Here is a 24544-nt window from a genome sequence, read left to right as displayed (position 1 = left end):
CACTGACTGCATTTGGCAGAATGTCGAAAATCAGCTTGCGTTTGTCGTATCGCGTGTACAATGAGCGGGCCAGCGAGCGTGATTAGAAGAACCGTGGGCAGTGCAATACGTGGCTCGTACGCAACCAAACCGCAACCGTCAATGTACCGTTGGAATCCATCGTGACAGTTTCCACTTTAATCGTACCTTTTTCTTCGCCTTCTTTTCCGTGCACCACCCGGCCGCATCGCTAGGATAACACGGAAACAGGTACTGGTCGCTCCGGGCCGGATCGGAATCCCGGCTTCCGTCTAGAAGGGCAGATGTTTACCACTTTTATCGGTTTAATTGGTAAGTTTGACAGCACGGCGAGTGTGAAGATGTTCAAAACTTTATCTGTTTCACACACGCACGCACGAACGTCGCGAATTACAGTGCCACCCTTCAGAAACGGGTCTGCCCTTGGCATTGAACCGTTGCAATGTGTTGCTTCGCTGTTCTTTTTTCATGTTTTGTTGCACGGGTTAACCGTTTGGAAGCAAATTAACTTAGATGGCGTGGCATATTCCACTTTAAATTTATTAAGCGGGGCCATTGATCTGATTCATGTTGAGTTTGGTAATTCTTTATTCTCATCACATTTTACTTTTCCATTAGCCCTGTTGACGGTTTTGCGCCTAGTGAACACAGAACATTTTTAGCGGAAGCTAACGGATAGGTCAAAACTTTTTACCTTTTTGCCTTTAATTTTGCAGATATTCAATCATGGTGGGAGGTGCCCTGCATCGCACACTTTTGCTCGCTGTTCAGTACCACCTTTGAGCTACCGGTGTTTGACATCGAGGTAATACGCGGGGCGAGTAGGAAGGGTAAATGTTCGTAAAGTGGGAGAAAATTAATAAAGCTTTTCTCCCGAAAAGGACCTCGAAGAGGCACTGCTTACAGATACCGATGCCGAGGGACAAGTAGAGCCAAAAGTGTATATCGCGCGCTTACTGCCAGATCTGATTGTAGCGCTACTGAAAGGATGTGACACACTTGCTCCGATCGTAGCGCACATCAGCCCGAGCAATTATCAGATGTTCCTGAGACGCTTATTCAGACAAAAATGCCAGGTACCCGTCCCGTCTGTTGTGCATCGATCTCATCGAATAATTTGTATGCTGTCCATCTTCTATATTTTGTAGGAACATAGAGTTGAAAATCCGTTCAATACGGATACGGATTTTGAGAAGTTGCCGCTCCGCACTAAGATCCTGATTTTGAAATATTTGTGCGAATTTCGACTTGATTCCGATGATGTTTCTTCGTTTTCTCTGTACGAACCAAACAGTATTCGCCTAGAACCGCTTGGGTAAGTATAATGCCCTTACAATTGACAACTCCTTCCTACATTAACAGACATTATCGGGGGGGATTGTCATTTTTCACCAATAGATACGATCGTAACGGGTCCTCCTATTGGCATTTTTTCGGTACACGGCTGTACCGGGAAGACTACGTCCACGGGAAACATAAACCGGGAAGTACCAAGCCAACCGTCTGGCAGGTAATCTGCTTCTCGGAAGAAGATTGGCGCAATCTCGCACACAAGTTTGAAAACTCCACAGACCGCAAGGAACGAGCCCTACACGCACTATTGGTAGAAAACTTTTTGCCATACATTCCGAAGCTGTTTCGTGACAAGGAGAGAGTACGAAGAGTTAAGTAAGTGAAGCAAAGAAGTTAAAAAATGGTTGTTCAGGTAAAGTTATGTGCATTTCTATCCATATATGCCTACAGACTTTTGGAGCGAAAAACTTCATCAAGGCTAAGACTCAAACGTGAAGAAAGAATCCTTCGTCAACAGCAACAAGTACAACCAACCGAACGCGAAACTGAACAACCCGGCCCGTCGGAAGTACCAGAGGAAGAAAATCCATCAAGAAGTCAACAGCTTGCCGAAGCACGCGCCAAGCGGGCCGAACGACGGTTAGAAGCAAAGCACTAACATCATAATTGAAACCAACATTTCAGACAAAAAACGAAGGCAACATAAAAAGGGCTACAAAATATCGGAAACATGATCATTTCCGCCTTACAGTGACAGAAGGAATCGGAACAGTAGTGGCAGAATTGGCGTATCATTTGTTCAACAATAACAAACTTTCATGATATCCTACCATGACCATCCATCGGCCAAAGAAACAATTCACAAATACGGACATCCCTCATACCAACGACAGTGCATAGAAAGCGATCGTCAAGTGTCATCCCACGCCGCCGTCGCTCGGAAAGAGAGAAATGTTTGTGGATGAATAGAACGATGAATTGCTTTAGTTTCGTTTTGCTTTCTCTCGTCTGGGCTTTGCTTGCTTCTTATGTATGTATGCATGTTGTGTTTTTTTTATTATTTAACATTTTCTTCTAAGAACACGACATTCTTTTTTAACACATGGAAAAGTTTCATTTTAACAGCTTTATTATTAACAAACGCCTTTCATTGCACATAATTTGCTGGAAGTTAACCAAACATTAAGAATATGGCAAGATGGCGATGCCTACATACATTGGTTTTTGAATCTAGTGCTCTCATCAGGTCCGTTTTTGTTCCTTAGTTGCGTCGCAATGTTACTTGCTACTGGGCAATTTCTGTCAATAACAGTAACGTTTCATTAGTAGGCAGAGAACGCGGGTACCACATTCAGCCAACCGTGCACTGTTAATGATAAACATAATGAAACTTTTTGATATATTTGGTATTAGGGTATTTTTACCTTCAAATTTAACGACATGTTGTTTATTAATTACATCTTTTTATCTCTCTTTCCATTCCAGATCACGATCCAATTCCGTCACAAGTATAGTTACGACACATGCTAGCTCATCAGAGCCACCTCTGACGCCTGATTTTATTTTTCAGCCAAAAGAAAACGCATTCCGTAAAGAAATTTCTACATACCCTTACCTTCACACTACTAATTTGAGAGGTTCCACTTCTCCGTCAGTAGGTTCGCACTTGCTAAAACAGGGCGAAGAGGAAGAAGACCACTTGCAAGATACTATTAGCGGCAGCAACAGCGGTCCTGCCAGAGACGCGAACCGTTCACCGTCCTGCGTCAGCCGTGAATCTATTGATTCTGCAAGTAGTTATCGGAACAGCACTGGCAGCAGCAGTACCTTTGTGTCGGGAGAAAACACGGTGCATGTACAGAGCCTAAGTGATTCGTTTTTCATTGCAAACCGCCACGACAGCGACGACGACGACGACGATAGTGAGAGCTTGGATAACATTGAAGCTGAGAATAACATCAACACTAGTAACACTATTAACCACTGGCGAACTGCGGCAGAATCGCTCATAGAGATCAAAGCCCCACACGCCGACAAACCACAACCAATTGATTCGAGCAAAAAACAGCAGCACCAAGTGCGGCGCGTATGTGCTACCGAATTGGAAAGCCTTCTTCGTTTGAACCATAATATGGCACCAACAGCTACGAAACTGCCCGGACGGCAGACCAATAACTCACTTTCGTCTGTAACTGGACCCGTGATACTTCCATTTGCCGACGGTGGTATGCAGAAGGGTAGTTCAGCGGGCAGCGGCAATCACAATAACAACAACAGCAACGGGTCGACACCCGGCAGTGGGAAAAGTGGAATAGAATCGGCAACAAACAACAACGGTGGACGGAAAGGCAAGAAAGGAGCAAAATCGGCACAGCATGTGTAAGTATCTTTCAGTAGGCGGTGCAGTAGGATTATCTTTGGTTATCATCACAAAAGTGATGTGATCGTCTGCTAAACTGTTGGTTATGGTTTGCTTAATATTGCCGTGTTAGAAGGTCTTACTCGGAAACATAAGTTTCGTTAGTTTGATTTCTAATGTTTTGTCCTTTTGATTATTTTGGTTCAATACAACTACAACTAGTTTCTAAAATTGGCATGAGTGTTATCTTTAATCGTTGTTAATTGCATATTATTGTTTTATTTTCTGTCTAAAATGGGAACAATCCGTGTGCCATGAATAGTTTTATTTATATAACATTTACCTATTTATCTGTTCTGGTGTGGTTAACAATTTTTTGTTCCTATCTGTCACCAAAGGGGGGTTGCGGTTGGTCTTTAATTTGCGAATTAGTTTGGTAGTGTCGATTTTTCGTTATATAAGTCTAAGTGTGGTTTGTTTTGGTGTATAAAATAGACAATAACATTGATGCATCGGTTGTTTTCATTTTTCTCCCTATCACATCAACTTCATGACTTCGTTAATCATCATCCTCAACTGCACTGTATATAACCTGAATCACGAATGCACAATCTGACGTATTTGGCCTATCCTGGTATTTACAAATGTATCTGTCAACCAACGACGTTACAATTGCACCCCGTTCAACCTGATCTTCCTGGGTCGCGATGCACTGTGTCGATCGATCGGTTTCAACTGCACCTGTAAATCAAAACGCAAACTGATTTTACAAACGCAAAAAAACTCATCGTATCACATCGGTGTTCTGTGGGCTCACCTTCGGTATCGTTGGCGGTACCCAAAATCTGCAGTTTTACCAAAACGACCTCATCCGCTTTCATATCGTCGTCTCTTAGCTTCACCGAAACGGATGAGGTTTTGCAGATCGGCATGCATAAGGTGCTGGAAAGCATAAAAAACCACGACGATGCCTGGCCGTTTATGGATCCAGTCGATGAGGATATCGCTCCACGATACTACTCCATCATTCGAAGGTAAACGGATAGTTGATAAACAATAGAAGGGTAGATAATGAAAAATGATTTGTAATTACAATAACTCGACATGTTAAAATAGGCCGATGGATCTACAAAAGATGGAGGAAAAGCTTGACAATGGGGAGTACGCTATGTTTGGAGACTTCCAGTACGACTTTAAACTGATCGTTAACAATTGCCGACTTTACAACGGACAAGCCAATGGTAAAGTAAAAAACTCACGGCGTGAACGGGATAACCCGACTGTACGATAATTTACGTGTTTTGCTTCCTCTTCAGAGTACACGGAGATGGTTAACAATCTTCAGCTGGCTTTTGAACGCGCCCGAAAGAAGTACTTCGATGAGAATTCTTCTGACGAGGAAATGATGACTCTCGAGCACCCGGATGTAAGCCGGTCTAGTGCGGTCAGGGAGAAAGTGCCCCCGGCGCAGCCCAACAAATCTGGCGATACGTCCGCCGGAGGTGGAAAGCCTAGTTCAAAAGAAGCTGGTAGTAATGCTGCTGGCAGCGGCACCAAAGCAGATAACACAGTGAAGGAAAAAACCAAGAAAAGTGGCAGTGCTGTGAATGTCAAAGGAGGAAGTAGTGCAAGTGGCAGTGCTGCGGATGTCGATCGCGGACCTCTTAACAGTGGCGAAAGCAAAAAACAAACGACGACAGACAAAGCTAAGGACAGCAAACCGAAACCAGTGAAGGGAGGAGTCGCTACAGCATCATCGGATCAAAGGGATGGAAAACATGCTCCGGCGACAAAGAAACAGAAACCGATCAAACATCTGGAAATGGCAACAGATCCGAAACCTGCTCCCGAGCCGCTAGAAAGCGAGAAAAGTGTATCGAGTGGTAGTAGGAACTTGAAGCGGAAGCGTAAAGAGAAGGAAAAGGCGAATAGCAAAGTGAAAAACAGAAAAGTGAAAACGGAAACAAACGATGATCGGGGTGTCGTGGTCATGAAGGAAGAAGTGGATGTCCGAGCGGTGGAAAACAAGGAAGATGATGATGGTTGGGGTGGCCCAGAGCGAAAACGGGCTAAAAAGGAACGGACGGAGCATGTGACAAAAAAAGTGCAGTCCAAATCCAGCGTATCAGCGGCCGATGAACGACACGCGGTGGTGTACCAAGATCACAAGGAATACTTAGTGCCTGTTCGGAGTGAACAATCAAAAGCGGAAGGAGAAAAAAGATCGCCCAAGGATGAGGAGCAACAAGATTATCCTGTGTACGAAAGTAAGAAGAAAGCGGCCATCAAAGCGCTGCAGCGACAGGAAAAAGAAAAGAAGAAATATGGTGCAAAGGTGAAGAAGGAAGATAAAAAGACAAAACCCACTGTTAGTAGCAATAGTCTCAGTGGCACTGGCAAATATGGCAAGGGAAAGCACGAAACTCGGTCGCCGGTGCGACGATCACTATCGCGATCGCCGAGCCCAGCGCCGTTGCCTAAACTATCGAGACTCAGTGTCGCCTCACCAGTTCCTGCAGACTCAAAGTCTCCACCGTTGGTGAGTCGATTGGATAGTGCGAACGATAAGGGCAAAGCGCACAAATTGGCTGCGAAAAAAACGAATGATAGAAACGATACAGCGTATGAAGAAACTCAAAAACGGGACGAATCGAAGCCGAATAAAAGTGTGACGCAGCAAGCAAAAAGTGGTCCTGCCGGTAGCAAGGGGCAACAGAAAAAGGACACACGAAACAAACGAAAGGAAGCGGTTGCGTTCGGGAGCGGTAACGTTGTGGATGAGAAGAAAATCCCGGAATCAAACAGCGATAGTAGTGGAACTCATGCGGATGATGGGAGTGACAGCGAACAGGACAAGTTCAGCAGACAACGACCGCATGGTGGCGCGGCTGAAGAAGAACTCACCGAAGATGGCAACCGAGTGGAAGGTGGTCGAGGCAAAAAATCGGACAAATCTAAAAACAAAAAAAGTAAAAACAACAAAAACTCGATCGAAAACAATAACGATGCTGAAGATCACCACCATCACCGTGGAAGTAAAAAAGGAAGAGGAAGTAAAGTGAGGGGAAGGGAGAAGAAAATGGACAAAAAATCTCACAAAAAAGACAGAGCTGGTCGTGGCAAGAAAAAATCAAAACCGACGTCGTCTACTTACTGCCGTAACCCAGTATCTAGCGGTGGCGAGGACGATGATGGGAAAGATGTGGATGTGGAAGCCACCGATGGGGGGAGCAGTTCCCGTCGTCCACAGGCGGCGGCAGAAGAACGTAGCAAAAGTGCCTCAAACTGCGCCAAGCAAACAAGGGATTTCACGCACTACTCGATTCATTCGCACGACGGACTCTCGAGAAGTGCTTCCCGGTCACCAAGTCCGATTGGTTCTTACTTTTCCGATCAATCGGAAGATAATGACGACGAAATGGATGACGGTTGTAGTAAGATACCCGAAGGGTCGGCACTTGATCGGCCGATCACTCCCGACATCAAGGATAAGTTTGATCTCATCAAGGAACGCCGGAACCGTGCTGCAGCTGCTGCCGCGGTCGCTGCCGCAGCCAAAGCCAAGGCCAAACAAACCAAAGTCAAAACGAAAGCCAAGGAAACTGCTGCCACTGGCACGAGCCCGGGCAAAAGGAGCAAACAGAAAACACAAAATCGTGGCCAACAAGAGCAACGCCAGTTGGATGTAGCCGCCGCCGTTACGGTTTCCCCTACAGCAAGTGCCTCGGGTAGCAAACATCCCAAAAAACGTCATCAACAGCAACACCAGCAAGACCAGGAGAACGAGAAGCCTGCCGTTGAGATGGCGAAGCAGCAAAAGAACAGTCCCAGTGGTAGTGCGAAGGGCAAAAAGAAACGCGACAAATCCATCGAACAGCCGGCGGCGGGTTACGGAATGCTGGACACTTCATCTTCGTGGAACAAAGCGCATGAGAAGAAGCGTCCGACGGATGCGAAAAAAGTCGACCGAAGCATCGAGTATGAGTTTGTCGACGAAGGTGCATACGATCCCGTCTGTCCTTCGCCAGTACCCGGTAAGCCGGACACCGACAGACGAACGTCACACTCTGCCGCCGGAGTGAAGGCGAAAGCAGCACACAAAAGACCGCTGGCGTCGGGCCCAGTATCGGTTTCACAAAAACATGCTAAAACAAACGCGAAACCAACAGCGGCCATCAAAACCGCCGGAGGCGTAACCAGTGCATCGAAAGGCGGTATGGTTCCCCCCGCGGCAGCTGCTGGTGGTGGGGCCAACATGGAAGAATTAGAGTTGGAAACGGAACAAACACTGAAGGACATCAACAAGTGGCTAGAGAACACACCGCGCTTCCCAGAGTACAGTTCGGCAAGTAACTCACCGTCGCGCTACATTATGGACGATTTTGACAGCGTTCCCGTAAAGATCGAGGATACCGATTTTCGAAAACCAATTCCACTCTCTCAGCTCCCTGCGTCCGCAACGGCGGCCAGTGAATCGAGCGAAAAACGATCATCGGCAGCGGTTAGTCCGTTGCGTGGCTCCAGTCCCGCACTGGCAGCCATGGCTGCTCCACCGACAGCATTCTCTCCCAAATCGAGCGGTGCATCGGCGAAACCGATTGGCGGCGCCACCGAAACATCTCTCAAAGACAGCACCACGACCAACATGAAAAGTGTTGGGTCGACTAACCACACGATACTTGGGCCACCACCCATCATTCCGGCGCACTCGCAGAAGAAGGAAGCGAAAGAACCGAAGCGCAAAACGCTGAAGGAAAAGCTGTCCCAGCTTGGGGCTCGCAAACGTGACCTGCACCGAACGATCGATCGGCTGCAGCCGGGCAAGACAAAGGGCAACCTGATCGGTACAATGCAGAATCTCAACAAACCGGACGATTTGTTCGCAAGCGGTGGTGGCTCCGGCGGGAACGGCGGTGCTGGTGGTGGTGGTGGAAGTGGAGCTAATGGGAGTGCCGGGTCCGGCAGCAGCGGTGCTTTGGGCAAGTTCAAGGAGGTTAAGAACTCGCTCATTGTCAAGACGGACGAATCGAAACCGAAGCTTAGTCTCGGCACCGTTCTAAACACGGAAGGTTTCGGCATCGTGCAGCAACACAACTTTGCGGACGATGTGAAGGATGACGTGGCGGCGGAGGAAAGCCGGCGCTCAGAGTGCAGGAAACCAGAAGAGGAAGACACGACTGTGGACGAACCGGCGAGTAAAGCTTCGTCGGTGTTTCTGTCTAAACTCAGTAATGGAAGTGCGGGCAGTGACACGGGAATTCAAAAAACGACTTCTACTACGGGAAAGACTGAAGATGGAAACAATGCAACCGGGAGCACTCCGGGAGACCGGGAGCACAGCACCGGGAAGCCGAGTTCCGCAGACGAGGGTTCACTCACCAAAGATGAAACGGTGAAGAAGGAAAATGGTGCCACTAAATCCACGGCAGCCACATTACCAGCGGAAGGCAAGGAAGGGGCCGTCCCCAAGGGGGGAGCTGACAAACCTTCCGCGACGCCCAACTTGAGCGCTTGGTTTAAGGCGTTCGGTGTTCCAAAGAAACCGAAAAAGTCGGAAGACTCGGACGAACCCGGCAAAGCGTCTCCGGCGAGTGAAAAGAGTAAGGGTTCCGATCAAACACCCCCCACGACGTCCGAATCGCCTTTGGCACCCACTGCGCCGGGTGGCCTGGAGGGCTCCAGTTATCCATCGCTTTCTGCACCGCCGCGCCAACGAAAGGCCAGCACCGGCAGCACGGTTAGCGAACGATCGTCCTACAGCCAGGACCCGGACAGCCCTCGGATCGGAATCGACGAACGGATCGGTGGCTATCCCGGTCCGTATCCCAGCCCGATTGGTGCATCACCGATCATGACTTCGCCGAAGCTGGACGAGTCGCAAAAAAGTCCATACCATCCGCTGAACGGTGCCATCAAGGTAGGCTTCTATCAGGACACGACGCAGAAGAGCAGCCCGGAAAAGAGCTGCAGTCCGCGGGATATGCCCGCCTCGTACCCGCAGTACTCGCAGCATCTGTACACGTCGAACACTGCCACTTCCTCGAGTGGGAACGCCACGAACAGCGGTTCGCTGTACGGTAACTACGCCACTTACGGTGCAATAAGTAGCGGAACATCTGGCCCCTCCACTTCGTCCGCAATCACTGGAAGCACCTCGACTGCGCAACTCGAGGAAGCAACTCGACGACAAAACAACAACAGTGTCAGCGTTGCTACGGCAACTACCGAAAGCTCTGCGGGAACGACACCAGCTGATGGTGGCTTCAAGGGCTACGGGAAGGAGCTAAAGTCACCCGTCGATTTCTACGATCAGTACAAACAACCGGCTTCACAGGAGTCCGATTACAACTCTTCGATGAGTCCGAGTACAAATCCCAACTCTCCATATCACAACCCGGCGTCGTCGCCGTACCAGCAACAACAGAACTCACCCGCCTGCTATCAACAGCAGCAGCAATCGAACCAAGCATCCTCTCCGTACAGCAGCCAGCAGCAGCAGCAACACCAACAATCGATGGCGTCTCCAGCCTCTTCGGGGCCTTTGTCACCCTACAGCACCAGCTCGGTGACTCCCAACCCGCCGACGGTACCGCACAGTCCGGCCGCCCAGACGGGGCTCGGTGGACATTCCCCGTACCAGAACAACTCGGCTCAAGCACATTCCCCGTATCATGGAGGGACCAACAACAACAACAACCAGGCCCCCCCACCACAATCGGCACCGTCGGGAGCTGTGGCCGGGGGTCCAAAGTCCAAACCGAACACACCTCTGCACCAAAGCCCCAACTCTCCGTTCTCCCAGTCGAACCAAAGCTCTCCTTACTCGCAGCAGGACCCCAACTCGCCCTATTCCCAAGGCCAACTGTCACCGTTCCAACCGATGTCACCGAAACCCTCGCAACCAACGGTTGCTACGAGTGCTTCGGGAGGTGCTCAAAGTAGCATCAAACTAGCCCCGCCCATCATCACACCTCAGCAGGCTGCAGCCGCCGCAGGGGTAATACTTCCCGTTGAGGCGGTTGCACAAAATCTGGCCACTCCAACGGCGGGCGGGTCTTCACAACACCAGGCAACACCACCACAAATTAATCCTCACCACCAACATCACCAACATCAGTCCGCCGCATCATCGGCTCATTGGAGTCACCAGGGTCACTACAATCCTTACCTTCCGACAGCGAGTGGCGATCCGGGCAGTAGCGGTAGCAACAGCAGCACCAGCAGCGCTATGCTAATGCCGCCCGCTCCTGCGCATATGCCGAATGCCACATCCTCGCAAGCGCAGCAACCTCAGCAAGCGCACCACAATGCCCACCAGCATCCTACGCCTGCTCACGCACACCAACAGCATCATGAGCAGCAGCAACAGCCACACCCTCACGCACAGCAACACCAACATCCTCCATTGCAAAACCATCACCAGCGCCAGCCGCACCACGCTCTGGCAACCGGGGGCCAACAGCAGCAGCATAGCCATCTCAGCAACCTGCTGATGGGTGCCAACAGCAATCCGTACGCTTCCACCTACGGTCGCCCGTATGACCTCAACTCTGCTTCGGCAGCCCCGGCCACCCTGGAGCATCAGCATCATCACCCTGCCCATCACCACCAGCACCCGCAACACCATCAACACCCGCAACATCAACACCAGCAACATCAGCAGCAGCAACAACATTCGTCGAAGGTGCCTGAAATGATCAATCTTGGCTACAGTGAACCGGAAGCGACCGGCAACAGCAATGTAACGCCCCAAACGCCTGCTTCGATCCCCAAACAGCAACAGGAGGTGCCAATGAACATGGAAACCAGTGGTGGGCCGATAACACTGGGTGGCAAAAGCAAGCATCCAGGTGGCGGCACAGACGCAAAGGAGGCGGCGAGTGCGAGCAAGCAACCGCTAGCACAGCAACATCCTCAGCAGGCTTACGATACCCCTCTGATAGATTACGCTGGAGCAATGGATGCTTCGATGAGCAAATCGAAAGCATTCGATGTGTTTAATCGTTCGGCCCCGATGAACTACCCGCGAGGATTCGGCACCAACCACGGTGCCGGAGGCGTTGTTGGCAGTCCCGTCGGTTACGACCATCATGGGAACAACATAAACAAGGCACACGAACAACATGGTGGGCCCAGTTACAACATGCAAGCGTCGACTACAGCGGGCCCCTCAACGGCAGCAAGTGCGAAAGGAGCTAGCGCGAGTCAACCCTCGGAGCATATGCTGTCACGCTACGATCAGCGAAGTCCTCAGCAAATCCAACTGCACCAGCAGCAGCAGCAGCAGCAACAGTCGGCGAACAATATGGATCTCAGCAGTAGTAGTGCCGGCGGCAGCAGCACGACTGGATATAAACCCTACAGCTCGGCGGCAAATTTAATGGATCCTTCGATCCGCAATCTCACCTCCCTTTCGTCGCTGTACAATCCGGACGATCGGTTGCTGGGAGCGCCCGGTGCCGGGGCACTACCGACGGCTACGGCCGGCTACTACGACAAAAGTATCCCACCGACGGCGCACATGTACCCCAAGAACCTTGCTCCGGCCGCATCGTCGTCGTCGTCGGCAACCGCCACTACGTCGACGTTGCAGCAAATGTTTAACAGCACCCTGGCAGCGACCTCTTCAATGGGTTACGGTCGCGCTGGCGAGCCGCAAAATGCTGCCTACGTACCGGGTGGTTATCACCACCAGTCCCAACAACAACAACATCCCTCTCAGCAACAAACCATGAACACATCGGGTGTTCCGTCGCAAAAGATGATCCACGGGAGCGGTGTACCTTCGTCGGATTGCAATCCCAGCAGCAGTGACCCGCAGCCATCGGTGGTGGCACCACCTGCCAAGCCGAAGAGGACACGTAAGAAGAAAGATCCTAACCAGGAGCTGCTGGCCCAGCAACAGCAACAACAGCACCAGCCACCGCCGTCATTGCATCAACAGCAAGCGAACCAGCTACACCAACAGCAGACGGCAGCCCATCAGGGATTCCAGTCCTACAGCGGATTGAAGCCAGCCGCCAATCCAGTCTCCGTAGCGTCCCCGTCCATTGGCCAGATGGTCGGTGGCACCGGCATGGGCGGTAGTCACCCGACGGGAAGCGCCGAGTCTTCGGCCATTTCACTCAAGACGACCAACGTACCGGGGAGTGCCTTCAACTTTGGAACCGGGCCATCGGGACTAGGGCTACCGGGTAGCCTGTACGGCGATACTTCCGTGGCAAGTGCCGCGTACCTCGATGATGCGTATCGCAACACGCCAAATGCTTACTATCTTGCGCCACCGAGTCACCGCGGTCCGCCCGTCGTCGACGATAAACTGGTGTCGGTCGTGAATGCCGCCGGTACTTCGCAGGGAGTGCCACCGCCGCCGGGTATAGTCGCGGCGGCGGCTGCCGCAGCTGCCGCTTCGGCGGGCGCATCCGTAGTGCATCCTCCGCCGCCGTCGGCCGCATCACCGTACCACCAGTTTCTCGCGTCGCACCACGGTTCCCGACCGTACCAGTTCATGAACCAGCTCGATTACCTCCAACGCCAGCAGGATGAGGTGCGCGCCCAAATGCTGCTCAATCAGGGACTACTGGGGCCTCCGGGACCCGCGCCGCCCAGCGCCTACGCCCAGGCAAGCTATCATCCGGCGCTCGGTATGCACAAACCGTACGATGCCATGAACAGCATGAACCGTCCCCCGTTCCTCTAACGTCAAACGGCAGTAGCTTGAAGGAATCCACTCAAAGATCAAGGTGCAAAAACAAAACTCGAAACGTTGCTGCACCAGGAAGGATGCGGAAAGGCTGCGGAAGGGTAAGTTTGCCAGAAAATCGCCGGAACCGGAATATCACCGACCTTTCCGCCACCCGATTTGCTTCTCAGTCTCAGTTCAAGAGGGTCAAGAGCCGTCTATGTTATCAACAAGATTACAACGAGTTTTCCCAACTCGTTCCGTTTAGTGTTTTATGTCTTTTTAACCAACTTCAAATACTCGTCGTATTAAGTGCATCATTATGCTAAAGGTGGTGTGGTGCGTCACACTTGTTCGTTTTGTTTTTTTAAGCGCAACCTTAGAACACCCTGTGAACTCAAACGTATCAGTATATTTGTTGCGGTCTCATGTTGATTTTCTTTTTCTGGTTTCATACTTGATGTAGTCGGTTTTGGTCAAACCTTGTTACAGTGAAAGGGACCAAGGAAAAGCAAAAAATGAATCATTGCTTCTACCACCTTTGCTGAGGTGTTACAAACGGGTTAATTTCGGTCAGGGGAGTAGCAAGGGGATAAACCGTGTATAAACAAAAGCTCTTGATTCCAATATAGGATTGATATTCGCTTCGGGTTTCTCCTCATCGGCTAGAACTGGAAGCGAGTCGTTCAGAAGTGAAAAGTGCTGTTAATCTTTTTCGACCCACTTTGCAGGGATTTATAGGTTTTCTTGGGTTCGTCTTAAAATCGAGTAAATTAATATAATTAGTAACTCCCTTGTTTGTGTCCTTTGTTCGCTTTTTCATCGAGAAAAGTAAAGGTTTCAGGTACACCCCCCGAAAATGAACAATGCATTGTATTGTATGTACAATTGAAAATGGAAAGCAAACCCCTCATAGACAGGCGGATCACATTCCTGCTTCGGAGACGGAGAATTACAATGCCATACCCTTCATCATGAACATTTGTTAGCGTAGCAGAATTGTTAGTTCATGCAAGTAATAAGTGAGTGCGCATTATGCGGTAATGAAATACAAAAAACATTATAAGATAATCTCACCAAAAACACAAAACAAATATTGCAGTAACGTTGCACAAAATGACAAAAGCATAGACAAAAAACCCGAAACTGGTAATTTTATATGTAAAAAATACAGCCCCTTTACGCCTTATTTATGACAAGAACTATTCTTCCAGTAGCAAAAGTATGAAACATAGTAAACAAAAAAAGAAAAAAACCAGTGTAACAGATCTTTAAAAAAACGAAAAATCTGAAAAAAATGGTATAGCTATAGTGTTTAAATGTGGACGGGTTGTTCAAATTGCCCACATGAGGTCTCTATTTATATTTGATGATACTTATGCGAACCGTACCTTCCTATCGATACGTGTGTGTGTGCTTAAGGCGGAAATTAAGAGGACGATCTGATCTAGAGTTTAAACCAATGAAACGGCGTGTCTGTGTGTCTGTAGCTTTGGTTTGTGTACAGCGCAATACACTTCTAACAAATACGGTACACAAAATAGGTTACAGAAATCAACAGGATTACATTTATAGGGCACACAAATTAGGACGTGAATAGAACGTGAAAAGTACCCGAACGAAACTATTTCGGCAGCGTGTGAGTGTGAGTTGTAAAGAGACGAGGTTCTGTGAATCTAAATTTTAAGCAGACACGCGCCGTGGTGTCGCTTAGTTTACACTAACCTAGTTGTTCCATTGTAAATAATGAAATATCGTCTGCCACACGCGGTATTAGTCGTGTAACGAAGGATCGAAAGATTTGGAAAATCGTTCGTGCGCTACGATTGACAAGAACAATCGTTAACTCTTGAGTCAGAAGACGGCGCATACAAAGTAGAGTAATTTAGCATTGAACCGACAAAAAATACGGCGCCAGAAACACAGTGCTTAGAATCATAGAACAGTCATCAACAAAATATCAGTTATGTGTTTTAAGTATACATTTACATTCATTACTTCAAATGATACAGCCTCATGCACATCAGTACACCCTGTATGTTCCAGAAACCGGCCGACATTGTTTCTGGGACGAGTAGACGAGATAAATCAAAACTACATGCGGAAAGGTATCCGAACCTGTTGTTTCGTACATAATCCATAAGCGTTTATGTGCCCGTCGCCGGGTTCGTGAAAACCTTAAAAACTGTCACTACAATTAGAACTGGAAGTAGTCGCAACTGTGCAATGCGCGTTGTGATCAGTCGTTATGTGTTGTCCTTATTTTGTTTGTTGCCCGTTTGTGTTCGTGTAAATACGTTTGTGTAAATGTGTTCTTCACATTACAGAATGCTTGAAAATGCGGAGTAAAGTGAATTAAAATTGGAATAACTTTCTGAAGCCAATCGACTATTTGATTCTTTCGAGTAAGAAAATTTAAAAGTTTGCAAATATTCGAGAAAATATATTCGATACGTTGATTTTTATGTTCACTTGTTTTTATCATCTTACGCCACAGAAACGGAGAACAGTGTGGGAAACTGTAGTGCAAAAGCTAAAATAAGGTAACTGTAAACAATAAAAAAATGATACAAATAAAAACTATAAAAAACAAATAAACTATATAGTGAATTATAAAGAAAGCAACTATGGATGATGATATGCGCATACTTCAAGAAACAACATTCCTTGGTTTTGCAAGTGCCAGGTTAGTAACAAGTATCTGGTGCATCTTACCCATAGCGGTGCACTGAACTCGATCTCGATGGATCCAGATTGAACAATATCACAACGCCCATTTCCATGCACTCGAAAGAAATGAATACGCGTGTCATCGGAGTCTGTCAGCTATCAGTCCAGGACTATCGCTAGCAAACGTTGAGGCCCAATTGCCGCGTTCACCCTCATCTTCGTGCTGCCTCGGCGAACCGAGTAGAGAGATGCCAGGCTCAATCTTATCAACGAACAACGGTTTGGTTCATCCGTTTTCACTGATAATCATGATTCCTTATTCACCACGTTACTTCGAGGCAGCACATTATGCTGCTGCAAACCCTTTTTCAGTCACATTCTTACTATCAAAACACTTGGATGCTACAGATCAGCACAGACCTCGGAGCGGCAAACGAGTTAGTGATTCGATTGAGTTGTTAATCTGATTGAGCAGCTTGTAAACTGTGCTTTTTGGTGTGGTTTTAAGGTGATCCTGTCAAGAGGGCACCTTCAATATTCAATCCTACCGTACCATTAGACAACCGAACGTTATCTTGGAGTAATTAACCCATCGTCATTTTGTGTCCAGACGGCCCCATTATTGCATTGATAACGTTAGTCTAAATGATAGATGATGGTTACATCTAAAAAAAACCCTGCATATCGGTGTAAAACGAGACTATTTTTCACATACTAATAATAAACGTGGTTTTTATTGCATTGCAATCAACCGGCTGATGAATATTGCTGCCGCCTTATCAGTTACTCAACAATGAAGGGCAATAACTTAGTTAAGCTATTGTAATTTCATATACCCTACAGTTTCTAGCAACGTATGACCCTGTTTTGGCGATTTACATATTTAAAGATTCCCTGGTCAAGCGCCACAAAGGCTCGCCCATCCGATTATCATTTCAAATTTAATATCGAATGAGTGGTGGAAGTTGAGAAACATTGAGAATAGTACTTTTTTGTCGCATTGGACAGGAAGCAACTTTTATAGTATAGTGCCTCAACATATGTTTTCTAATCTAGTGACCTGTTGACCCGTTTGTTTACATTGGCTTCGTACCGTGTCACGTGTAACTCCCAAAAACCTGATCTATTAACCTTGTGTCCCGCGAAGGCGCGCGTACTCGAAGTTTGACAACTGGTGCAGTTGGCCAAGGGACGAAACCGGGCGGAAACGGGCGTTGCATAACAAGAAAGTGAGGTGGTAAACGGGTTCGTTGCCATAGCATAATTCGTGCTCGTGGCTGGTTCGCTTGTGTGGCTGGTGTGAGTGAGGTAGCTGTGAAATGGATTGTGACTAGAAAACAACAACAACAATCTACATACCGGCACAAAGGACACATTGTTAACAACTTAAGCATGACGTGCGATGATGTTTCTTGCGTTTCTCAATATTTCAGTGTGCTTGTACCTCACCATTAGGTTGACTGCGGCAGTTGATGTGAATCTACAAACGATGGAAAAAATTGGATCAGTTTGCTGATTTCGTTTCTTCAGGGGGAATCGAAGACGGACGGATAAAGAGCCCCATTACAGTGCAGCAGCACCAGCATTGCATTATAGCGCACTTTCGGTGGAAGTGATCCCATCCCAGTTTATTGAGGCAACATTAAAGTGAAACACGTGAACGATCAAAGTGCACCATGGTTAACCTCGAGATCAATAAGAAGCTATTGCCGATGAAGGCACACTACTTCCTCTTTAACGCGGGTAAGCCAATAGAACCGAACCGATCGAAGCATGCACAGTGTTTAAGACGGCTCTTTTTGTAACTTATTTTTTCATCGAATGGGAAGGGAATGATCATCAAGGGCATTCTCGAGTGGCGTAAAACAGCAAACGGCGTATAATTTCATCTGTATTTCGTTTCTCTCCCCTTAGGAACGGCTCCAGTAGTGCCTTTCATGCCAACCCTGGTCCGGCAGCTAGGATTCTCCACCGTAGTTGTCGGTACGATCTATACCGTCCTGCCCGTCGTGGGCATGCTGGTGAAGCCCCTGTTCGGGATCATAGCCGATCGCTTCCAGCGTCAAAAGCTGCTGTTTTTGATCTTTCAGGTAACACTGCGTCACATTGTGATCTATGATCGATTTTAAAAGAATTTTCTTTCTTTCGTGTCTTTTGGCAGATTTTAACAGCGATTCCGTTCTTTCTCATCATGTTCATCCCGGCCATCCCGCAAGAATCGACCGTTACATTCCACTGCCACGAGGGTGCGTCCAATTTCCGCTTCTGCCCGGAAAATGGGACCTCTATAGATGGCTGCTTGGTGGAGAGCATCACGTCCAACGAAAACAACGCCTCCATGTACTGCGCACTCGAGTGCCACACCGAGCCGTGGATGTGGGACACGGTCTGTAACTACTGGAACGTCACCCGATACTGTGACGAGAAGAACATTCCTGCTGATCAACTTCTAAGACTGACCGGTGTGGTGCCCTACAACCACATTAACGAGGTGGAAAACTGTTTATACTTTATCCTGCACGAGGGTCAAATCGATGGGCAGCGGGTGCCGCTCTATTGTCCATCAAACACGACCGACTTTAAGCCACTCTGTCAGGTGCACTGCAACAACGAGCAGGTGATGGAGACGATCTCACACTCCAAAATCCCCGACAGCAAGGTGACAGGGCTGTATCAGTTCTGGTTGCTGTTCCTCTTCCTCATCATCAGCTGGGCCGGTATGGCCGTGGTGGTAAGCGTCGGTGATGCCATCTGCTTCGAGATGCTCGGTGATAAGCCCCATTTGTACGGCAACCAGCGGCTGTGGGGTTCCATTGGTTGGGGTACGGTTTCGCTATTTGCCGGCTTTCTCGTCGACACACTGTCGGAGGGCAAGATGACAAAAGATTACACGATCGTTTTCTACATGACAATCGTCCTGATCGGGCTCGATATGCTTTGCTCCTCCAAACTGCAGGTAACTAACGAAAGTTAAACACCCATTGAAGGTTATGGTGCCATTTACAAGAATCCTGATTCCATTCGTAGCACACGCAAAACAGACTGTCAACCAACATCCTGAAAGACGTGGGGCAAATATTCGCCAGCTTCCGCATTGTGGTATTTTTCTTCTGGTGCGTTCTCATTGGTTTCGGTACCGCTCTCATCTGGAACTTTCTTTTCTGGCACCTGGAAGATTTGGCTAGTGAAATGGAGGGGTAAGATCGTCGCGCAATCTAACTTTTATCGCTTCTACGTTAACCTGTTCTACATATCTTTCCGTTGCTAAAGTTGTGGCCATTCGACGTGGATTAAAACGCTGGAAGGTATCATCATGTCGATTCAAACGTTCGGCGGCGAGTTGCCATTCTTTTTTCTATCCGGCTGGATACTGAAAAAGATTGGCCATATTCACGCAATGAGCCTGGTCCTGCTTGGATTCGGTGTACGCTTTCTGCTTTATTCCTTCCTCACCGACCCGTGGTGGGTAATACCGATTGAGTTTATGAACGGCATTACGTTTGGCCTTTTCTATGCTACGATGGCGTCGTACGCTAGTATTGTGGCACCCCCAGGGACGGAGGCGACGATGCAGGTAAGAATGGTGCCAACAGAACTGTGGATAAACCGATAACGTGAACTGTTACATTAATTCTTTTTTTCTGTCCGGTCCACAGGGTCTAGTAGGCGCTGTATTTGAGGGGGTCGGAGTCTCTCTGGGCAGCTTGCTCGCTGGCAATCTTTTCCACCGCATCGGTGGAAGTGCTACTTTCCGTGCCTTCGGCATCGCCGCTCTAGTGCTGTTTGTCGTCCATGTTTCGGTACAGGCCTTAACCGATCGATTCGGGTCTAAGGGTAAGCTAGTAACAAAAGCGAACGACTCTAGGTTAGGGTCTAATCAGGCGAATGGCAACGCCTTAGCCAACGAGGATAATGCGAACGGCTTCACCAAAACCAACTCTATCCTGTCAAACTCAACCGTACAGGAAGAGTTGGGTGAGCCGGAGGAAAAAGAGCTGACGGACAGAACTGTTCCTTCAATAAACACTAACCTTGGAGCCGATGATGCTGACCAATCCAGCAGTTGTCTCGGCGTGGCGAACGGTAAAGCTTCCACCGCTGGCCAGTCACAACTATTCGAAGTGCCACTAAATAAGTAATTTTGCGCAAGTTGCATTGCTGGCATTGGGCACTTGGACCAGTGAGAAAAGGCTGAATATGCATTTAATTAACAGCTACCTCGAAACATGGTAGGCTGAAAATGCATTTAATTAAGACTTACCTCAAACATGGTAACAACAACAACCATTTTGTACACATTATTCGCTATTTTGATGCCATGAAGTAGTACTGTTTAATTTTTTCTCTCCACTAGATGTATTAACATCGCCATTTAGTTTGCTCAAATAAAATGATTTAACTATAATATAGTCTGTCTGTCGAAATACTTTCAATAAGAATCTGAAACGGAAAGTATCCATCGTTGTTGAAACTGTTTCCCACCCAAATTCGGTGCCAGCGACCATCGCAAGGGAACGAACCTTTTCGTGCACGTTCGTGGTCCAAGAAAAGGTACACTTATTACAGTACAAAATGAAACTGTTATTGGCTTCATTTTATTAACTTTTACTAAAGTATACTAGAGTGTAAATGTTGAGTGGTTTAGGACGTTTTTAAATATCTCCTTTGGCATCTGCATCGGGCAAAGCTTTACAGACGAATGGCTGGTACCCTTGGGCATTCTGCATGAAGTGCTCATTGGTGCTTATTACGTAGCAATAAAATAGGCCACAGTCTAGCTTAGCAGCGAATGCGACAAGCAACATTGTAGAGTGAGATGAATTGCCCGAAACAATGGATTTTGTTATCTCTAACAACGCCGATAACTTTTATCGCTCTAAATGTGCCTATAATGGGAAGATGCCTATTTATTTTCGCAAGGTGGACGTAAAATATTAGTTTCTTCTACCATACCGTATCGTATACTTTGCTGTGTAGTGACTACTTAATTAATGCTTTTCTGTTGTAATTTGCATCCCTTGCACGAAAAACAAACATTGCAGTTTACAATGGCATGGTTCTCTCAGCATGCCATTTCAAGATTCATTGAATAATGTATTTACTGATATCCGTCCCGTTGCTTGTCTATCCGTTTCAGAAACTCGCGTCGGGTACGCTGCACCGAAGGAGGCGATGGAAAACTTGGAAGACGATCAACCGATCGTCCGTGGAAGCCGAAGCCTTCAGAGTTAGGATTGGGAGGTGGGGAGTCATGAGTTTCAATTTTACGACGACTGTTTACACTAATGACAAGATCATGATGATCATGTAATCAAATGAATACTTTTATCAGTAGAAGAGAACAAACCACAAGGGTTTTGCTTTTCTGCAATGACGCATCGTTAAAAAAGACAATGTTACGTACACGGTATCATAGAATAAAACTTGACAACGCTTTGATTTGATTTTGTTGCTATATTTGATGGGCTTCAACATACTTGGTGATAAATCTTCTTTGCTGTTTGTTCCACAGTTACGGTGAGAAGGACAAAAGTCTTTTCATTAAGTTCCGAAAATAGTTTTTGGGTGTCTCTCGTCATCGGTTGGCAAGGTCCGTGGGCGCCGTTTTCGTCTTTACACGTTGCATTTGGCACCGTTGCGTTAGGGGACGATCATCACCCATTCTTGCGGGTTCATGCTTGCCGCACTGGTTGTTGCTCAGTCCTTTTGATTTCGTTGTATTGTTTCATATTAAGCGACATTTGTGCAATGCAGAACCATCAACACAATGCAAAGATCACTTCAGATTAAATAAATCGGTGTAAGACTGTTGAGTGTAGCCATTAAGATTTCCGCGGCGTTCGTTTACTGCTGGCCACAAGTGATTCTTCGTAGTGCAGTTGCTGGAGCTTTGTTGCACATTGATTCACTTTTAACTCCTGAATCTCCAGTGCCTTGGCCTGCAAAGAAAAGGGAACCCCTTAGCTGGCGTTAGTCAGCATGTTCGATGCGGTTACCCTGCCACCTCACCCTCACCCTAAGATTCTTCGTTCGCTGGTGAATTTGATGCATTTGCATTTTGATCCGTGTCACTTTGTCCTTGTACGCCTTGGTTTTCAACACCTTGAAAGAGATTGATTCGAAAATAGTTGTCATCTACGACTGAGTACATTATGTTGCTATTAGGCTATTGATTTTTTATTAAGCGTCACAGCACTTTATTTCAAACACCATTTGTGTTGGTATTGAGAAATTGTACAAAAATCGCAGGTATTTTTGTTATGTCTGAGCTGACGTTGGTATGCATTTTTACATAGTTCAAAAATTGTCTACGATGTCGGTTAAGCTGCGCCACGCTCATATTGGGTGGCACATCCGCTCGTATGCCCGCCTGCGGTATCTCTACCGGACCTTGCAAGCCGATTTTTCTAGCAGACGCTATCTGATCGATAATCGTTTGTGTAGTTTTATCCAGCTCGAACAGAAAATTGGTGGCACTTAAAGGCATCTGAAACAGAATCGTTCACAAAAATGTCTTTATCGCTCGCTTTTGCTTCGTTGTCTAGTTTACATACATTCTGTGTCGCCAAATTGGGTGGTAGGGGAGCTTGCTCGTACAGGGCGCTTTCTATTTGGTTTAAATTCAGCTGTTCGTCAGCATAAACGGTGAACAAGGGACGATCCCATCGATTCGAGCCCTGTGGTTCCTCGTACCGCAGACAGAGTGCATCAAAAGTTTCACAATCAAGCATCCCGCTACTATCGGACGCAGATTGGCCTGCAATCAATCCTCGCAGTTGCTGCCGCTGCTCAATTGTCATGGCACAGTGGAGCGTACATTGTGTCGTCCTGGCGTTTTTGCTGGCACAGAAAATCTCGTAACGATACCCTTTGATATAGTTCGTGCCATCGAGAATGACGAGCGTTGTTTTGCTCAGAAGTTTCATGGCTTCGGACTTTAGAGCCGCCCGAATCTGCTTCTCCTTGGCGGTGTCGGTGAAGCTTTCCTTAACACCATACCCGGCTCTTGCAATGCATTCAGATTCCGAGACCACATGAACCGGCCCCTTTCCATGCTCGGTGAAATATTTTTCCAGCTCTTTCGCTCGAGAAGTTTTCCCACTGCCCGGTAGCCCCGTAATCACAACTAGTGGCATTTTACAACAGAAATTAAAATCAAACTTTTATGGAGAACGATCCGAATAGGCTATGTTTACGTTTTGAGAATGAGCCTTGTTTGACACTTCGAACGGAAACGTCAACACTCTTCGCGATAATGATTCATTTCGCAGCACAATTTTTGAGTTCGCTTTCATAAAAATCTTTCGAATACCTTTTAGAATTCAATCATATTTTTCTGCTCACTGCTGAACATATGATTAGCATGCCTAATGCCAATTAACGCCTAAGCCATTTTAGTATCTTAAGCAAATATGCTCTATATTAATCATAATCGTTTTAGAAGTGTTATTTGAATATGTGGTTTTTCCACATGTCTGGAACCTCTGGCAAGTTGCTTCGGGAGAGACTTCTTTCATTTACTTACCATTTCGTACACTTCTTTCGTCTGTGTGCTGGAGAATGCCTTTTTCTCGTTTGAGATTGCTATTTGCAAATCGTTTTGTTTGTTTCTGGAATAAAACAGGGCTTGGTGGTTAAGCTTGGTTTACAGGCAGCAGGGAACCAGAACGCACATTAGTTCTTTCAAATTCTCTTTAACCTCGTTCAATTTGGGTTCGTAGATGCACAGTAAACCGGCGGACAGATCCCGAATAGTTTCGTTGTGCTCCTGGAGGTCTTGACTTTCGGCATCGGAACTATCGGTCCTGAAAGTTGATATTGAAGTGAAGTGGAACTATCTTTTTAATAGCTAATTCACATACTTACACTCTCTCAGACATGGTGGTCACTCGTAGCCAGTGAATATAGGGAAATATCCGATTATTTACATATTCTCAAGCACCATTGAACATGAGTTTGTTGGTTTGTTTGAACCAGGCTTTCGTAATGAAGTTTTGTTTACTTTTTATTACTAGGTGTGTGCGTTGAGAAGCGAAATTTTAGAATGATGGTTGTACCTGCCGATTGGGACTTCCCAGTTTTGCTGTTCATGCATCATTACCTGGTGTTGGTATCCGGTAAATGATTTCAGGTCGAAAAAAAAATATTTCGGTTTGCAACCCATCTTTGAAAGGGTTAGACCATGCCAACTTTTGTGCCTGAAAATGACGGTTTGCGGGGATTATAATTTTTCTGCCCTTGTTGAAGAAAACTGCTTCGGAATCGCGCCAAATGCTTGTCGGGACTTGTGTTTGGCAGATCACTGTGCGTTAAGTGGTTTAAAAAAATTCAAAATGGCGATTTTGACTTAACAAAAAAAAGCGTCGAAGGACTCCAAAAAACGGACTTTCTGATGGGACAGAAAGGTGTGGTGTTTCACAAGCTCCTAAAACCTGATGGAAACGTTAATTCCGATCGCTACTGATAACAAATGATCAATTTGAACCATGCATTGATCGAAAAACGACCAAAATGCAATTCTA

General features: G+C 47.1%; 4 protein-coding genes across 6 annotated transcripts; 2 read left to right on the top strand and 2 right to left on the bottom strand.

The window, feature by feature from the left end:
• The first annotated feature begins 302 nt into the window (after window positions 1-302).
• LOC128278884 (serine/arginine repetitive matrix protein 2) lies at window positions 303-13849 on the top strand. The gene is made up of 11 exons (XM_053017610.1): window positions 303-330; window positions 735-823; window positions 900-1094; window positions 1167-1333; window positions 1417-1686; window positions 1762-1950; window positions 2797-3690; window positions 4522-4704; window positions 4787-4911; window positions 4987-11543; window positions 11592-13849. The coding sequence occupies exons 1-11, from the start codon at window positions 303-305 to the stop codon at window positions 13368-13370; spliced, it is 10476 nt and encodes a 3491-aa protein (XP_052873570.1). The 3' UTR covers window positions 13371-13849.
• A 3803-nt stretch (window positions 13850-17652) lies between these two features.
• On the top strand, window positions 17653-21469 carry LOC128268941 (major facilitator superfamily domain-containing protein 6). Its single transcript, XM_053006255.1, has 7 exons — window positions 17653-17765; window positions 17937-18112; window positions 18184-18978; window positions 19050-19219; window positions 19293-19596; window positions 19679-19856; window positions 21160-21469. Exons 1-7 carry the CDS (start codon window positions 17699-17701, stop codon window positions 21252-21254), a joined length of 1785 nt encoding a protein of 594 aa, XP_052862215.1. The 5' UTR covers window positions 17653-17698; the 3' UTR covers window positions 21255-21469.
• A 131-nt stretch (window positions 21470-21600) lies between these two features.
• On the bottom strand, window positions 21601-24006 carry LOC128268943 (biogenesis of lysosome-related organelles complex 1 subunit 6). 3 transcript variants are annotated; one of them, XM_053006257.1, is made up of 5 exons: window positions 23889-24006; window positions 23696-23827; window positions 23548-23632; window positions 22032-22124; window positions 21601-21961 (listed from the first exon to the last, which is right to left on the bottom strand). In XM_053006257.1, exons 1-5 carry the CDS (start codon window positions 23900-23902, stop codon window positions 21845-21847), a joined length of 441 nt encoding a protein of 146 aa, XP_052862217.1. In that variant the 5' UTR covers window positions 23903-24006; the 3' UTR covers window positions 21601-21844. The 3 variants fall into 3 exon arrangements, with proteins under 3 accessions (XP_052862217.1, XP_052862218.1, XP_052862219.1); XM_053006258.1 differs by having other exon boundaries at window positions 22038-22124; XM_053006259.1 differs by having other exon boundaries at window positions 22038-22124; window positions 23696-23818; window positions 23889-23902.
• LOC128268942 (protein KTI12 homolog) lies at window positions 22204-23215 on the bottom strand. Its single transcript, XM_053006256.1, has 2 exons — window positions 22577-23215; window positions 22204-22509 (listed from the first exon to the last, which is right to left on the bottom strand). Exons 1-2 carry the CDS (start codon window positions 23156-23158, stop codon window positions 22225-22227), a joined length of 867 nt encoding a protein of 288 aa, XP_052862216.1. The 5' UTR covers window positions 23159-23215; the 3' UTR covers window positions 22204-22224.
• Window positions 24007-24544: the final 538 nt, after the last annotated feature.

This window comes from Anopheles cruzii, chromosome 2 (assembly GCF_943734635.1).
Source record: "Anopheles cruzii chromosome 2, idAnoCruzAS_RS32_06, whole genome shotgun sequence".
NCBI lineage: Eukaryota > Metazoa > Arthropoda > Insecta > Diptera > Culicidae > Anopheles > Anopheles cruzii.
Note: the sequence above shows the minus strand (reverse complement) of the source record. Positions and strands in the feature narration are given on the sequence as shown.

Excerpts from the sequence above, each read along its gene's own strand:
- LOC128278884 (XM_053017610.1), top strand. The coding sequence starts at position 303 with ATGTTTACCACTTTTATCGGTTTAATTG. Across the intron at positions 1,095-1,166 it reads TATTCAGACAAAAATGCCAG|GAACATAGAGTTGAAAATCC; the intron begins GTACCCGTCCCG and ends TATATTTTGTAG. Across the intron at positions 4,912-4,986 it reads TTACAACGGACAAGCCAATG|AGTACACGGAGATGGTTAAC; the intron begins GTAAAGTAAAAA and ends CTTCCTCTTCAG.
- LOC128268941 (XM_053006255.1), top strand. The coding sequence starts at position 17,699 with ATGGTTAACCTCGAGATCAATAAGAAGCTATTGCCGATGAAGGCACAC. Across the intron at positions 18,113-18,183 it reads TGCTGTTTTTGATCTTTCAG|ATTTTAACAGCGATTCCGTT; the intron begins GTAACACTGCGT and ends GTCTTTTGGCAG. Across the intron at positions 19,857-21,159 it reads CGATCGATTCGGGTCTAAGG|AAACTCGCGTCGGGTACGCT; the intron begins GTAAGCTAGTAA and ends TATCCGTTTCAG.
- LOC128268942 (XM_053006256.1), bottom strand. The coding sequence starts at position 23,158 with ATGCCACTAGTTGTGATTACGGGGCTACCGGGCAGTGGGAAAACTTCT. Across the intron at positions 22,510-22,576 it reads CCAATTTGGCGACACAGAAT|ATGCCTTTAAGTGCCACCAA; the intron begins GTATGTAAACTA and ends ATTCTGTTTCAG.
- LOC128268943 (XM_053006257.1), bottom strand. Across the intron at positions 23,633-23,695 it reads GAGAATTTGAAAGAACTAAT|AAACAAACAAAACGATTTGC; the intron begins GTGCGTTCTGGT and ends GTTTTATTCCAG. Across the intron at positions 21,962-22,031 it reads CGAAGAATCTTAGGGTGAGG|GCCAAGGCACTGGAGATTCA; the intron begins GTGAGGTGGCAG and ends TTTTCTTTGCAG.